Below are 16,555 nucleotides of genomic sequence, written 5' to 3'. Positions count from 1 at the left end.
AGGAACTACCTTTCGAAAGTCGAACCATTTTTCTATAACATCACTCGCCCGTGCCTTGCACGGGCTCGGGCCATCTAGTACATCAATAAACACGTGAATTACGAGATAAAAATATTCATTTGTTATCTTATTTTCCTTTTTGATTTATCGAAATAAAAGCGTTTTTTTTTATATTTAAAAGTCGATGATTAGACACCTTACCAATAAATTTAAAATCACAAAATTTAAAATACACACATACATATCTAATTTAGGACACCAAGATTTATAAATTTTGTTTTATTGTTTGAAGTTTCTATTAAATAAAACTCATGAATTTGTAATATTTCATTTATAAAGTCCTTCAGAAAGTCGTGGTATCTTTGGTGGTATAAATTTATTCACACCAGACGTCAGTTATTAGTACGAAACCAATAAATACATAGTAATATATAGGGAAAAGGCATAAAAACCTCCCTAAACTTGTTCAGTATTGGCTGCTACACACTTATTAAAGTGAAATATATACCCCTTAAAAAGTTACACCCAAATCTGCAAAAGTGGTGATGTACACGCACTAACCAGGTGTTGACAAGTGTATATTCATTTTTTTTATTGTTTTTTTATTCTTTTCCTTTTTCTTTTTTCCTTTTCTTTTTCATTCTTTTCTTCATGCTCTCTACTTCTGCCCGCAGACTAGATCGGCCATGGCTTCTTCCGCCTTAGCCCTCCCTTATTTCTTATTTTTGCTTATTCAATTTGTTTTCTTTTCTCATTCCTTTTTTCTAAAATTAAATTAGCCGAAAACTTCTTGAAGGCTCTGTTATATGGGGTAATAGAAACTTAGAAATTATAATTTTTTTCCTCAATAATTTGAAAATTAAGAAATCAAGGGAAATGAACATTTTTTACTCAATAATTTTAAACACTAGCATTTTACGGAGTCAAAGAGCTATGTTATATGGAGAAATATTTTGTATATATTTGTTTAAAAAAGTTTCCGATATTTATTATTTTAACATTGACCTCTTCTTGTTATGAGGTTTTTTATGAATTTAAGGAAGAGTAAAGAGCATCTCTTTCTTGGACAGTAAAGAGATTTATCCATATGAGTAAACAATAATTGGAGACTGTAACATAATACAAAGCGAGAAGAAAGCACAATTAATGGAGCAAAAGAAACTGGAAAGGCAGAAAAATAAAGATAACATTCTGGTTTGATTTTGAAGGACAAGAAAGGTGATGAGAGAGAAATCAAAACAAGAAAAAAGAAGGAAACGAACAATTATAGAAATAGGAAAAACACATATTCTTTGACTTCCCAGACACTCTCTTTGCCACATCAGTTCTTAAGGACGTATATATTCCACTTCAACATAATTTGAGGGGTCATAAGACCCTTATAAAGAATAAGTGCGTAACAGCAAATATGGGACAAGTTTAGGGTCTTTTTATGTCTTTTCCCTAATATATATTTACAATAAATATTTCTCGCTTAACCATAATTAATCAAGAGAAACTGTTACTTGATTAAATTGCTTACCATTTAAAACTATAATAATTGATATTGTTTGGCATAAACACCATGAGCAGAGTAAATTGTTACTCGAAAAAAACGACTCAAAACACTTAATTTTACTGGAACCTTTTAAGAAATATGTCAAAAGGGCAAAGATCTTCAAATTCTTCAATTTCCTCCACGTTTAGTATATATAATCTCTTGTACTCCTAACCAAAAAAAAAAAAAGGGGTGGGGGTGGGGGTGGGGGTGGGGGGGTGGGGAACCAAGTCAAAGATCTCTAATAAGTTCTGATATCCTAATGCAGTGCACGATTCAGTCACTGTCCCTGAAACTTTTGCTCTTGAGATTTCAAATTCAGAAAAATGCCAAATCTCCAAAACAAAATCTTTTGCTTCTTTGTCAAAGAAAAAGGTAGGATGGAGAAACAGCAGAGTAAAAGCTCTAAGTTGATTTCACATAATAACTTAGGAACTAACAAACGCTACAGTCTCTTTGATACAGTCATAATCGTTTTACACCGGCGTTGGCAGGCGAACGATCAATTGGCCGCTCATGACACTGCAAATCAAGAAAGACAACATATCAGAAAAACTCATGTAAATGAAATTGGAGTTAGTTACGATAGCAGTTGAATTACTCGGGCTAAATGGCTTACCTCTTAATGTAATAATAACAGAAATCAGCCAAGATGAATGTTTGAACGATTTCTGCCAAAAAGACCATCGGTATCCAGAAGTAACCTCGTCCAGCCAAGTATATGTATGCTCCAGCAGTATCATAAACCTGTGTGAGGATAGTTGAAACTCGTAAGTCTGGAGATTATAGAGCTTAAGACTCGCATTGACAATGGAGAAATGTGTATGGTGGGTCCCATTTGGATAATATTGATCGCAAAAGCGAATTCAGAACTTAGAGTCAGTGAGTTTATAATGAATGAGATTTTATTAATAATGCATGCATAATTAGAGTAAAAAGCAATGGATTCAGTTAAACCGATGAGTCAGGGTTGGGGATGTTGGACAGCTGCTATTAATTCAAGAAGTTATACATAACAAGATAACACTCCAAAACTAACCTGAATAATCCAATGAGCACAACCCAAGAATCTTGCAACACCCAATGCAAAAACATAATGGGCTGAAAATGGCTCAATTATCTGAAATGGCAAGAATAGAACAATACTATTAGCTTCTTATTCAGGAAACACAAGTTTAAAAAGAACACTTTTTTTTTTGCCAACCTGAACATTTTGCATCAAGCGAAGCTGAGGCAGCACCGAGACGGATTCCAGATATACACAAAAAGCCCAAAGCATCCGGTTGATGAGAATATGACTTGTAGTAGGATGGACAAAGAAGGATAAAGCCGCAGCAGGAACTATCTGCACAAATGAGTGGCATGGTTTAAAAGCAATTTCCCTTAGGGATTTATGTGCACATAATTTACAAGGCACTATCTCTACGAAGGATGGCACTGTCATGCGTGGAAGCAGCTTATTAGAGGTATCTGGGAATTCCATTTTTGCTTCCAGAAGCTCAAAGCAACATCTAAGAGAAACTTCCTCTTCAAAACTATAGCTGCAGATTTTGTCTAGTGGAAAGTTAATCATTTAGGAAACCAGAGAGTTATATATTATATAAACTCACGGAAAAGGAACACAAATCCGTGGCATGTAAAGAAAAGTCAACAATGTAACTGCAATTAGATCTAGTAAGATGAGAATATGAGCTCCGATATTAGTAATTCTAAGTTCACTTTGCCTGAATCACCATTGATTGAGTTACTTAGCATATTCAGTGCTAAACCATGTCTCAAGCCCGAGATTTGCCTAAGGATGATTTCGGATAAATATTTAATGATTCAAACGACATCATCAGGATTTGGTCAACTTTTGGACGAAAATTAGTGAAGAGAAGTCTTTGTCATGCAACTTAAAGCAAGAAAGAGTCACAATATTTAAACAAGACGTAAGGTGTCTGTTATATTAGCAAACTAGATGGGAAGTTGTTGTAGATCATCAGAAGAATAAATGAATGAGAGAACAATTTTATACAATCTGCTTATAATATTTTGTCTCTTCCGGGATATCCTATAGAACTGGAATGATGCATTATAATTGGACTTTTTACTTGCCTAACCATTCTGATAGATGTATTCGTAATATTTTTATTCTGTATCTTTTGTCAATGGTCCTTGTGCCGAGGGTCTACCAGAAACAGCCTCTCTACCTCCCAAGGTAGAAGTAAGGTCTGCATACATTCTACACTCCCTAGACGTCACTATGTGGGATTTCACTGGGTATGTTGTTGTTGTATCTTTTGTCAATGATGCGTATTTGTAATATTTCTTTTGTAGTACTTGAACAATAAATGTTTGAGCTTCTTCCTCCTAATTTGTTTGCTTCATTTGTTCATAATGTACATGCATCATATGGAACTTACACAAGTCAAGATAGTTTCACATGAGAGGACATGATCATGTGGGGGAGAAATAACAAATACGAAATAAAATGTTTATCATGGACATGTAATGGATCACACATTTGAACATGAAAATAACACTTAAACAAAAAGTACTTGTTCTATATAAGCTCGGGAATAACTCAAGGAATTAGCAGAAACCAGAGTTTGATTCAACAACAATATTTCGGAAAAGAGCCGTGGGGAAAAATAATTTACCGTATAATATAAGGGCATGTTATCCTTATCAGCCATGTAGGATGCCTTCAGCTTGAACTTCATCATATATATGACCCACAATGTTGCCACAAGGGTGATAAGATCTAGCACAGTGTGGATATCTGCTTCCATGATGAAACTACAGTATAATCTTACCGCCAAAAATATAGCTGTAAGCACTTGAGTCTTCAATGAAAGGCCTAACAAAGCAGGAGAAGAAAGCATATCAGACAAATGGTTAAAAAATGATCTTTTCTTCAGGAACAGCAAAAAATAATGAAAATCTAACAAGTGCCACAAATAAAAACAGCTCATTGGCATGGTTCCAGAGTAGCACATTTCATACAATAGGATATACAGATAACAAACTACCTTACGACCTATCAATCTGTAGGATTAAAAATATTTGCACAGTTATATAACATTAAAGTTAGAATTATACCCCTGAAGTGCTTTATGTTTTCTTAAGCAAAATAAATCAACTTTTTGACATCACCAAGTAACTGTATAAAGAACAAATGGCCTCTTGTATAGCAGCAACATTCAGTGTGACATACATAAATGATAAATACCAATAAATATACTGTACTATTAGATATGGATAAACATTCAGACTCATAACTTCATAGCTAAATCCTTTTGGGATCTTTTGATCAAAACAGCACGTTAGCAGACTTGCACTACACATTAGCAACATCCTTCTGTCACAACTGTTCTATAATAGGTCTCATTTTTTCTTTTCTTTGAGAAGAAGTTCTAGAATAGGTTTCTTATCAATCCCGCAGGCACAATATGATTTATTTATTTTTTGTGTGTGTGTGTGTGTTTTATAAGGACCACAGGCACAAACGTTCCTGACTATCAAGAAGTTCCTCATGAAGCAAATAACACACCCTCTTTTTTAAAGGAAAATTTTTGTCATGCCCCCTTTCATTTAGCAATAGAATAATCCATGACAATAACTCTGGTTAGATTCAACTGTCTCATTTTGAACTTTGTTTTGAATTTTTATTTATTTATTTATGTGCTTTACTTTATCAATCAATAGTAAAAATGACTGGCCTTGAAAAGCCCACAATATCGCTCATGGACACTGACTCATGACTAAAATAGACAATTCAATGCCCAAAATTCGCCAAGGCTTCCCATTGCCCAAAAAATAATAATTAAAAATGCGAAAAATCCATCTTTTCCTTTTTTTTTTAATTTTTAATGGAATATCCCCATTCCCAAATTTAAGATGTCAGCAAAGTTAGGTGTAAAAGGAGAAAAAAGGGACGCAAAAAGAGTACTCGTTTAGAGCTGCCACAAACAAACCATGAAAACCTCAAAAAATAACTCGTCTAAATTGATAACGATGCTGAGAAAACTCATAAAGTAAAAGTTTTTCTGATATAAACATCTAAAAGTGCATAACCCAAACACTTCAAAAGATAAATATTTTTTTTTTTTTAAAAAAAAAAAAGGAACTTTACCCATGAAGCCGAAATTTTACTTGTTACATACTAAGGATTTACTAAAAACAGACCAGAAAACGAGTAGAAAGATTTTAACACAAAGGGAAACTACACATAAAGAATTAAATTTTCAGATTAACAGAAAAAAATATAAAAGATTTTTATGACTGAATTACCAGAGCAAGTCTTGAGGGTAGTCAATTTGTAAATCAAAACCAAGAGTCCAATCAAATGAACAGCTTCAGCCACAACAAAGAAGTAGTTATGATCATGAACAACTAACTTAAGAGTCACCAATAAAATGATAGCTGTGATTAAACCCAATAAGATTTTCACTTTCTTTGATTGTTTTCGAACCCATGATAACACTTTCTTCACTGGTGATTGATACCCTTTTTGACCCATCTCCGTTACCCTGAGTTTTTTTTTTTTTTTTTTTTTTTCTCTTATGAAAATTTGATGAAAGAAAGAATTCTAACGTTTTCTTTGAGAAGCTTTTAAGGCTTTGAAAATGGCGGAGTTTTTGTGGAGAAAATACAGCGTGGAGAGGTATACGTAGGAGAACCAATGAATAATGAACACGTGGATTATTAAATGTTTTCCCTAATTAGGATGTTTTTTTGTTTTGGTGTAACAGATTACAGAGGACATTAAATTAGTTGGTATTCGGACAGGTATACTTTCCATAACGGATTTGGTGGGTTTTGGTCATCTCCCAACAGTATATGAGTCAAATTGGTCTTTCTTTAATTTGGTCAATAATTAAAATGGCGAGGGTGGTGGGGGATTTCATTATTAATAGGTGAATTTTATTTGATTTTAAAAAAAATGTGACTTTTAATAGGAAAAACAATTTTCGTCATTGAATAATGGCAAATTTGATTTGTCTAACGGCAGAATTACCAACGAGGCCTTTTTAAAACTAAGGTAAAACTATTTTATACAAATATGTTGCAAGTATATTTGGACCTTTTTTTCCGATAATATTTATGTAAGTGTATCATATTTCTTTTTTGTACCAGACATATATATATATATATAACAGGTTTCAAAGAAGGTAGTACTAGTATTGTTAATTGGTGTTTACATTGGTGAAACACATGTCACATGCTTGGCTAATTAGATGAGTAATACTAGTTGACTGTACAATAGTATATTTGTCTAAGGCTCCGTTTGAAATCATGGTTTGAAAACATGTTTGGACATGCAATTTGGATATTTTAAGTTGTATTTTCTCTTATAGACATAAAAACTCCACAAATTGTGAAAACTATCAAAACATTCTCAATTCTTACACAATCTTACCAAATAAGCAAGTCATAGTTCATAACAAAATTAGTACACTACTAGAAGGCCTTTCTAAAAAATACAACATCAATTAATCAAACTTTCGTTCAATAAAAACGAAAATTTAACATGAATAGCAATGTAATTACTCTTTAATATAATCCTCCCACATAAATTAAAGGTTGGTAGACATAAATAAAGGTTGGTGAAAGTTAATGAGATTGGTTAATGATTGATGGGGATAATTGTTAAAAATATCTATCAACTTATGGGTTTTTTTTTTTACAAAATATAAATTATGGGTTAAATTTTATATTTTAAAAAGTTGAAACTATGGTTTTAAACCCCAAATCATGCTTTTTTAGATGATTTGGAGTTTGAAACCATGATTTGAAACCATGAGTAAAAATGCATGTCCAAATGGTATTTTAGAATTATGGTTTCAAATCATGGTTTGAAAACGCGCGGCGAAACGCCTACTAAAACTAATGCTTTTCCTTTGATTCTTTTATGTGTTCGATAAAGTCAATTTTGACCCGGAAATGATTAGAGAATAATCAGCAACAAATAATATTGTAGTTGAACCAAGTATATGCGTTTGTTCACCAAAACTTTTTTTTTTCTCTTATCTAGTAATTCGATTGATCCAAATTCTAGTCAAATCTCATTATTGATTGAATATCCATTTCGTTATCGGCTTATCGCCTTTAGTGCTCCAAAACATTCTTTCACTTGCGTGAGGAACGGCCCTTAGCGGCCCGAGCAAGCATCTTTAGATAGCATAAGGTTCATATAAGATTTTTTTTATTGAATTTAGAACCAAAATATTTGACTAAAGGTGAAAAATCTTATTCATGCACCGTATGTGTCGTTGGTTGTTCATCTAAATTAATTCTTCACCTAATCAGTGGCGGACCGAAACATTGCAAAAAATTAGTCAAACATTGCATGTAATCAACATCTCCTTTAATTTGATGAAATAAACGTAAAAGTGAAGCAAAAGGCAGCGGAACAGCAAGGAAAAAGGACATTATACATAACTTCAATATTGTAGTTGGCTAAAATATTTGTAACGCATCAAGATAAGTAAATATTGCTACTTGGATAAGAAGGAAAAAAAAATTATTGCTTGATTTCTTTTTATTTTCTTTTTGTAGTCCATATTTGGTTAAAGTCCAACACATGTCGTTCATTTTGTTTTCGGAAAAGGGCCAAAATTGCCCTTGAACTATTCGAAATAGCTCACATTTACCCCCCCCCCCCCCCTCCCCCCCCTTTGTTTTTTATACCAAAACTACCCTTGCCGTCTATGTTTTGGACCACAAATGCCCCTTAAAACGTTAGTCTTCCACTGGAGGTGACATAGCAGTCCAATTGGGTTAAGTTTGCTGACATGGCCGTCCACCTAGGCAATCTGACATGGCAAAAATTTTATGCTTTGTTCTTCCTTGTTGAATCCTAATCACAAAAAAGAAATCAGAAAATTAAAAAAAGAAATACCAAAATAATTCTTGATTGGGCTTTATGATTGGATTAAAAAAATCCATTGTTCTTTTTTGTGAATTTATGATTGGTTTGATCTAAATTTTTAGTTGCATATTTTGTAATTTATCGCTTCACAACATCAACCCCAACAATCCCTAGTAAGATTTAGATCAAACCAATCATAAATTCACAAAACCCTTTTTCAGATTTTCAAGCTTTTAAGAACTCTTCCATGGAGTGTTTTTTTTTTTTTTTTTAAGCTCATATCTTCAAATACCAATCTTTAAACCAAGAAATCAGTTGTTAAAGTTCAATTTTCAGCTTCAATCGCGATGCCCAAACAATTTATAGTAACATACAATTAAATCTCTTCAAAGTTGACACAAAATTTCTACACTTCAATAACCCAACAACAGCTAAAAAAAATTCACCAAGAAGGTTTCTGCCATGTTGGGCTGCCTAGGTGGACGGCCATGGCAACAAATTTAACCCAGCTGGATTGCCATGTCAGCTCCAGTAGCAAAGCTAACGTATTAAGGGCATTTGTGGTCCAAAACATAGACGGCAAGGGTAGTTTTGGTACCAAAAACAAACCGAAGGTAAATGAGAGCTATTTCGAATAGTTCAAGGATATTTTTGATTCTTTTCCGTTTTGTTTTTTCCCGTAGTGAAATATTCTCTTTTCCTTGTATCAATCTCTAGCAAAATTCTTGGTTTTTTCATCCATCCTCAAATTTAACGTATCATCTGGGAAAAATCTAACTGGACTATAATGGGAAACAAAAAATAGGTTGTATTAGCAATAGTTGATAAAAGTGGGTGATCAGCTACACTGAAATTGAAACACGATCCCACTTCTATAGAAGGTGATAATGAGGAAATTTTGGCTATGGGTAATTATTTCACGTTTGTCTTTGTTGAATTCTCAGCTTTAGTTTAATGTGAAATAAATAAGAGTACTTATTATTAGTAGGGAAAAAGACGTAATAATACTACTTAACTCTCTGTATTAGAAAACATAAAGATATTTTTCCTTATTTACAAAATATACCAACAAAATTACAAAACATAACGGCTAAAAAGATTAAAAGCTCACCCTTTCCATCCCCTTCTCCATCATAATCTGCCCAGATTTGGAGGAAAAAAAAACAACGACCCGTCTCTTCCTCTTTTCTATCAAAAAATTGTTGGGAATAAACCCGCCACAGAAATAATATTCCCGATATTTACAGCGGAATAATAATATAGCACCGCGATACGGTTAATCAACAAGAATAAAAAGAGCGATAATGCCACTAAGATTTTTACGTGGAAACCCAAAAGGGAAAAATCACAGGCCGAGAGGAGCAACTGATATCACTATAGCAAGGATTTTACACTTTGTAGGTCTGAGTAAAATACTCCAAAGACCACTACACACTCAAAAGAAATTACCCTCTTTTAAGATTTTTCACCTCACTACAATATCGCTCACATTCTCTATGTTTTCTCACATCCTATTTGTTGCATTACTAATTACTGATTTTTGAATGAAATGTGTTGAAAATGGGTTGTACCATTTCTTTTTAGATGTGTGGGAATTACTAAGTGTATGAAATATGTATAGATTGTGCATAGAAACTGGTGTGCATCCGAAAAATGTGTGTTTTTCTTATGTTTATATGAAATGTGTATAATTTATTACTTATCACTATTCATATATTTCATACCATTTTTATACTGATTTCATACACAAAAGATGTGAGAATTCTAAGCCTTGAGCTCAATATACATATTTCATACACAAAAATTTAAGCGAAATTTTTAAGTCTTGAGCGAGCTATACATATTTTATACAGTTTTCACACACAAAATTCTAAGTGAAAATTTTAAGCTTTAACCGAGATATACACATTTCATATAGTTTTTATATAAAAAAATTTGAGGGAAAATTTTCGTATATATTTTGTAAGAAATCTATTGGTATATTTTGTAAACTGAAAAGTAGGGGTGTTCATGGGTCGGTTTTGGGTTAAAACCAAACCAAACCAATATAGTCGGTTTTTAAAATTATTAAAACCAAAACAAACCAAATTTAATACATATCCATCAGTTTGGTTGAGGTCGGTTTGATTTGGTTTGGGTCGGTTTTTCGGTTTTTAAGAAAATTAACTGTATTTCTCTCTTTCATGATATTTTTCCTACAATTAGGAGAGAATTTTCTATCATTTTCCAACTTATAATCCGTTATTACCCTTTTATTGCGGTAGCTATAGTTTCTTGCATTATGGAGAAAATGTCTTATGATTTATGATTTTAATTAAGCGAATAAAATTTATAAGATATACAAAAAATAAATCTAGGTAAATCTCATATAGTTGTTTTCTTGAATAAATGAGTTTGAATTCATGGATTTTTTTTTTTTAAATCGGCTTAAGGTATAAAGTTCATGAGCCTATTAGAGATAAATAAATAATTCTTAAAAAGTATATAAATTATTCAAAAGTATTTTTAAAAATCAATATATTGTATATATATAATTATAAAATTATGTATAAAATCTGTCGGTTCGGTTTGCTTTTAGTAAAATCAAAACCAAACCAAATAATATCGATTTTTAAAATTCAAATCCAAACCAAACCTAACCCAAGTAAAGATCGGTTTGGTTTTGGTTATCGGGTTGGATCGATTTTTAACTAAACCGTGAGCACCCCTATTGAAAAGTATCGTCATATTTTGTAAATGTATAATATTCTTATGTATATGTAGGCCATTCTCCCTTATTAGTAACCGTTCTCTAAAATTTCAATTTTGAGTGGATTGACCTTCCTACGGACTGGTCTTTAATTTTTGTCCCTCAAGTCATTTGTCTTTAATTTTTTGTCGAGTTCGTTGCATTTTGCACCCCTAACATATGCATATTTTGTGATTTGCTCCCTATCCTATTAGTTTTTGCAATATGCACCATAATCTCTTTATTTTCTGACAAAATCACAAATATCTTATTTTTAAAAATTATTAAGAGGGTGAATTAGGGAAACACAACTAATAAAAATAACTTCACCTGACATTCTAAGATTGTTTTTACTCCCCCTTCAATCCATTACAAGCAAGACTACATATCCAGAATTACTGTTAAAATCATACTCATAAATTAATCAGGAGTTTTTTTTTTTTTTTTTTTTTTTTTTTTTTTTTTTTTTTTTTTTTTTTTTTTAGGTCACGGGGCTTAACGATTTTTTGGTTTTTCTTTTCTTTCCGATTGAAGAGGAATCCATTTGTTCAAAGATGAAAGTAAATGATAAATTGTGTTGACCTTTCTTTTACTGGCTTCATCAATATATAAATTATATGTTGACCATTCTAACTTCTACCTTTACATGTTACAAAATCGGTCCTTAATCAATTAATTGAGACAATGCAAGAATTTCTAGTTATTTTATTTCTATTTTTTCTTAGAGGTTGTAATATGCTATTTTTCTCAAAAGTTTCTTATAACATGCATTTTTTCTAAAATAAATTATACTGTGATATTAATATGCGTTACAACTTCTATCGCAATATACAGTAATAAAGCCAGTAAAACTAATATCAAAACAGAAATTATCACTTTTCATTTTTGAAAAAATTGAATTCAACCCCAAGCAAAAAAAGAAAAGAACCAACAAAATAATAATCTTGAAGTCCTCCAAACTAATTCATAGAATGAGCTTCAGTTTAGCTTTACACATTGGAGGTGTAGTCTTGTTTGTAATGGATGAAGGACGAGCAACAGCAACATCAAAAGAAGTATTAAGAGTTTGTTATATTTATTAATCGTGTTATTCCTACTTTACCATCTTAAATAAATTAGAAATAAGAAATTCTCTGTGGTTTTGTAAGAAAACAAAGAGATTAGGGTCCATATTGTAAGAAATAATAGGATAAGGAGCAAATCACAAATGAGTGCATATATTGGAGTGCAAAATGCAAAGAACTCATTTTTGTGCCTACTTCTTATTTAATGAAAATTTGTGGGCCAAAGTATCCTTATTCGCTGGTCTACAAAACCAGAGATTCTGGGTTCGATCCCAACAGAGTCGGAGAAAAAAAATCGCAAGGCAAAAATTCTATTTTTGGGCAAAGTTACATAGAAACTTTGCCTTGTCCGGCATAAATTCTGTAAAAATAAAGTTATCTGACATATCAAAAGTATAACTAAAACTTGTGTTCATAAACATCTTATTACATTTTTATGACTATATATATATATGTGTGTGTGTCATTGAAGATCAAATAAGAAATTTAGAGTAAAAAAAAAAACCAAATATAAAAATATTTTAATGCTCTTATAAAATATTTAAAAGGAAAGAGTATTTATATTGTAAATGGAATAGATAGAGTAAAAAGCCGAATAATAGACATTTGATATCGCATAAAAAAAAATCACGGGCATTCTATTTGGATATCGCTATTCAATATGCACCCATTTTTTAAAATTATGTACACATTTTATCCACTTGGAAACAACTTCAAATATACGGTGTTTAAAGTTACATATGACCCAGTTTAAAGTCAACCCTGCATGGTTTAATCAAATGCCAGTTATGCCAGTTAGGATCTTGGAGCCAAATTTCTCAGATAACTCCCCATTGTTACTAAAAATTGATCAACCACCACAACCAAAAGGGAGACCTTTTAGATTTTTAAATTGTCTGGCTAAATCTCCTCAATTCTTACCAATTATTGAGCACTGTTGGGGTCGGGATAACCAACAAATGGATCTAAGGAGGATTTGGAATAAATTGAAAACCATCAAGCCGCAGCTGAAACAGTTAAACACCACCCAGTTCATTGGGGGTGGGGGATAGATTGGAAGCTGCTAGGGGCCAGTTGAAACAAGTGCAAGCAAATATGGGCTCCACCATGCTACAACGACAGATGATAGAACAAGAAAAGGAATTGAAGGGGCTAGTAGAAAAATGGGGCAAGATTGAAGAAAGCATCTATAGGCAGAAATCCAGGATGCAATGGCTGAACTTGGGAGATGCTAACATAGCCTATTTTTTTCGCAAGTATGAAGAATAGGAACTCTATGAACCACATCAGGAATATCCAGGATACTACAGGTTGCTTATTAGAGACAAACCAAGAGATCCAAGCGGAGGTCCTAGGATTCTATAAAAATTTGTTGGGCTCAACCAACGACTAATTACCAGCTATTGATCCTAATGTGATCAAATTTGGTCCTGTCCTGACCAGAAAACAACAACAAAACCTGATTGCACCAGTTAGCAGGAACGAAGTACTACTAGCTTTGAGAGATATTGATGATGCGAAGGCCTCGGGATGTGATGGACTCTATGCATATTTTTCAAGAAAGCATGGCCAATACTAGGTGAGAATACCACTGACGCTGTATTGCAATTCTTTGAAACAACTGACTTGTTCCCACCTGTTAACTCTACATCAGTTACACTGATCCCTAAAGTCAAAAACCCCTCCTCCATCAAAGAATACAGACTCATTTCTTGTTGTAATACACTATACAAAATCATCTCCAAAATTCTTACCAAGAGGCTCCAAGGAGTTATGGATAGTCTAGTAGATAATGGGCAAGCAGCCTTTGTACCAGGGAGAGTCATAACCGATAATATCATATTGAGTCATGAGCTTATAAAAGGCTATGGAAGGGAGGGCATTTCCCCAAGATGCATGATGAAACTGGATATGCAAAAGGCATACGATTCATTAGAGTAGGTATTCCTAGAGCAAATTGTAACAGCCCAGCCCACTAGTGATATTGTCCGCTTTGGGCCGAGGCCCGCACGGCTTTAAAACGCGTCACTAAGAGGTAAGACATGCTTACTTATATACCCAGCACCTCTCCTGTGTTATGCCGATGTGGGACTTTCCTCCTAAGCTGGGGTGTCACATAAAAATGCCTCACATCATTAAGAGTATCCAACTCCTTATAAGTAGCTCCTTTTTCTTTTCAGCTATCAATGTGGTACTTTGTTCGCATACCCAACAATCTCCCCCTCGAACTAAGTTCCACATGACTCATTACAGGTCAGAGATTCAACGTGTCAATGTGTCACCCACATCGTTAGAATATTTACGATCGCCAAAGCCCAAAGGCTGTGTATGCGTCTTCAAAGCTATGGGTAAAGGTTGTAAACCACCCATAGACGGGCAAAGGCATTAAACCGGGCCCCACGCCACACTCTGTCATCTTCATACTCGTCCCGCCAAACCATTGGATCTGATACCAGTTGTTGAGATAAAACGGCCCAAAGATACTCTCAACATGATGTGATATTGTCCGCTTTGGGCCTAGGCCCACACGGCTTTAAAACGCGTCACTAGGAGGTAAGGTATGCTTACTTATATACCCAGCACCTCTCCTGTGCTATGCCGATGTGGGACTTTCCTCCTAAGCTGGGGTGTCACATACACCCCCTCTTATGGACTTAGCGTCCTCGCTAAGGTTTGCCCCACCGCATGGGATTTGCCTAGACTCAGCACTGAGGTTTGCCCCGCCTACCCGGGATTTGCCTAAACTCAGTTGAACTCTAGCCCCCCATCGACAAGTCTGACACAGGAGTGGCTCTGATACCATCTGTAACAGCCCAGCCCACTAGTGATATTGTCCGCTTTGGGCCTAGGCCTGCACGGCTTTAAAACGCGTCACTAGGAGGTAAGGAATGCTTACTTATATACCCAGCACCTCTCCTGTGTTATGCCGATGTGGGACTTTCCTTCTAAGCTGGGGTGTCACACAAATCCTCTATGGACTTGCATTTCCTGAGAAGTTTGTTCGAAGGCTAATGAAGTGCATCCGGAGTGTCTTCTACTTTATCCTCATCAATGGAATACCAACAGAACCCTTCGAAGCAAAAAAGGGACTTAGACAGGGTGACCTCTTGTCCCCTTTCCTATTTGTGCTAGTCATGAAGTACCTCACAAGGAGCTTAAAGACTCTAAAGCAAATTCCAGACTTTAATTACCATCCAAGGTGTGAGAAGCTACGCATAGTGCAATTGGGATTTGCTGATGATCTTTTGTTGTTCTGCAGGGGAAATTTATGGTCCATTCAATTACTGTATAAATGTTTTAAACAGTTCTCCCAAGCTTCTGGATTGATGGTGAATAAAAGTAAGAGTTCTGTGTTTTTCGGAGGGGTGGACGTTGTGGTACAAAAAAAAATCCTTGATTACTTGGAGTTTGAAAAGGGAGAATTTTCACTCAGATATTTGGGTGTCCCTTTAAGCACCAAGAAGATCACTATTACGCAATGCTAACCTTTGATAGATAAAATGGTTGGCAGGATAACATCATGGACTGTGAAAACCTTGTCTTGCGGCTCTCAAAGAAGATCATCCAGTTGATAGAGGCTACGTGCAGAAAGTTCTCGTGGACTGGTCAGAAAGAGGGTTCCAAAAAAGCACCGATGTCATGGCATAAATTATGTTGGCCTCATACTGCTGGGGGGTTGAACCTAATTGACATTGGGTTGTAGAACAAGGCTGCGATATGCAAACACCTTTGGAATCTGTGTAAAAAGAAATATAGGCTATGGATTCAATGGGTTCATGTCTACTACATTAAGAAGGAACTAGTATGGGAAGTAGATAAACCTACTGCTTCGTGGATTATAAGGAAGATTCTGAAGGCGAAGAGACATTTTGATGAAGTTGGCTATTCTCAACAGGAAGTAATGGATATGGCCAACCTTTCCATCAAAAAATTGTATCAAAAACTTAGAGGGGACTTCACTAAAGTGCCTTGGAGGAGATTGGTGTGTAATAACGTAGGGCTCCCAAAATGGATATTCACTCTAAGGCTGGCTGCTCACGGGAAACTTTATACAATAACTAGACTGGCTAAATGGGGTGTGGTGGATGACAAAGAATGTGTGCTGTGCAATATAGATGACGAGGATGTGGAGCACCTATTTTTCAAATGCCCATACTCAAAGACTCTCTGGACAAAGCTATTGGGATGGAAAGGAATTTATAGGCACCGCTAGGCTGGAAGGCAGAACTTGAATGGGCTACCAGGTTCATGACAGGTAAGAATGCAAAAACTTTGGTTTACCGAATGGTGATGGCAAGTTGTGTGTACTATGTTTGGCAGGAGAGAAACTATAGAATATTCAAGCAAAGTACAAGGCCCCAAGAAGTGAT

At 34.4% G+C, this 16,555-nt stretch overlaps 2 protein-coding genes across 2 annotated transcripts; one reads left to right on the top strand and one right to left on the bottom strand.

Annotated features, from left to right (window-relative positions):
- Positions 1 to 1,823: 1,823 nt before the first annotated feature.
- LOC132607045 (uncharacterized) lies at positions 1,824 to 6,131 on the bottom strand. The gene is made up of 6 exons (XM_060320837.1): positions 5,813 to 6,131; positions 4,180 to 4,379; positions 2,742 to 2,882; positions 2,577 to 2,657; positions 2,157 to 2,284; positions 1,824 to 2,059 (listed from the first exon to the last, which is right to left on the bottom strand). Exons 1-6 carry the CDS (start codon positions 6,039 to 6,041, stop codon positions 2,014 to 2,016), a joined length of 825 nt encoding a protein of 274 aa, XP_060176820.1. The 5' UTR covers positions 6,042 to 6,131; the 3' UTR covers positions 1,824 to 2,013.
- An 8,942-nt stretch (positions 6,132 to 15,073) lies between these two features.
- LOC132617915 (uncharacterized) lies at positions 15,074 to 16,398 on the top strand. The gene is made up of 3 exons (XM_060332983.1): positions 15,074 to 15,562; positions 15,697 to 15,821; positions 15,942 to 16,398. Exons 1-3 carry the CDS (start codon positions 15,074 to 15,076, stop codon positions 16,396 to 16,398), a joined length of 1,071 nt encoding a protein of 356 aa, XP_060188966.1.
- The last annotated feature ends 157 nt before the right edge of the window (positions 16,399 to 16,555 follow it).

This window comes from Lycium barbarum, chromosome 1, assembly GCF_019175385.1.
Source record: "Lycium barbarum isolate Lr01 chromosome 1, ASM1917538v2, whole genome shotgun sequence".
Taxonomy (NCBI): Eukaryota; Viridiplantae; Streptophyta; class Magnoliopsida; order Solanales; family Solanaceae; genus Lycium; species Lycium barbarum.
The sequence above is the reverse complement of the archived record's forward strand: the minus strand, read 5'-3'. Positions and strand labels throughout refer to the sequence as shown.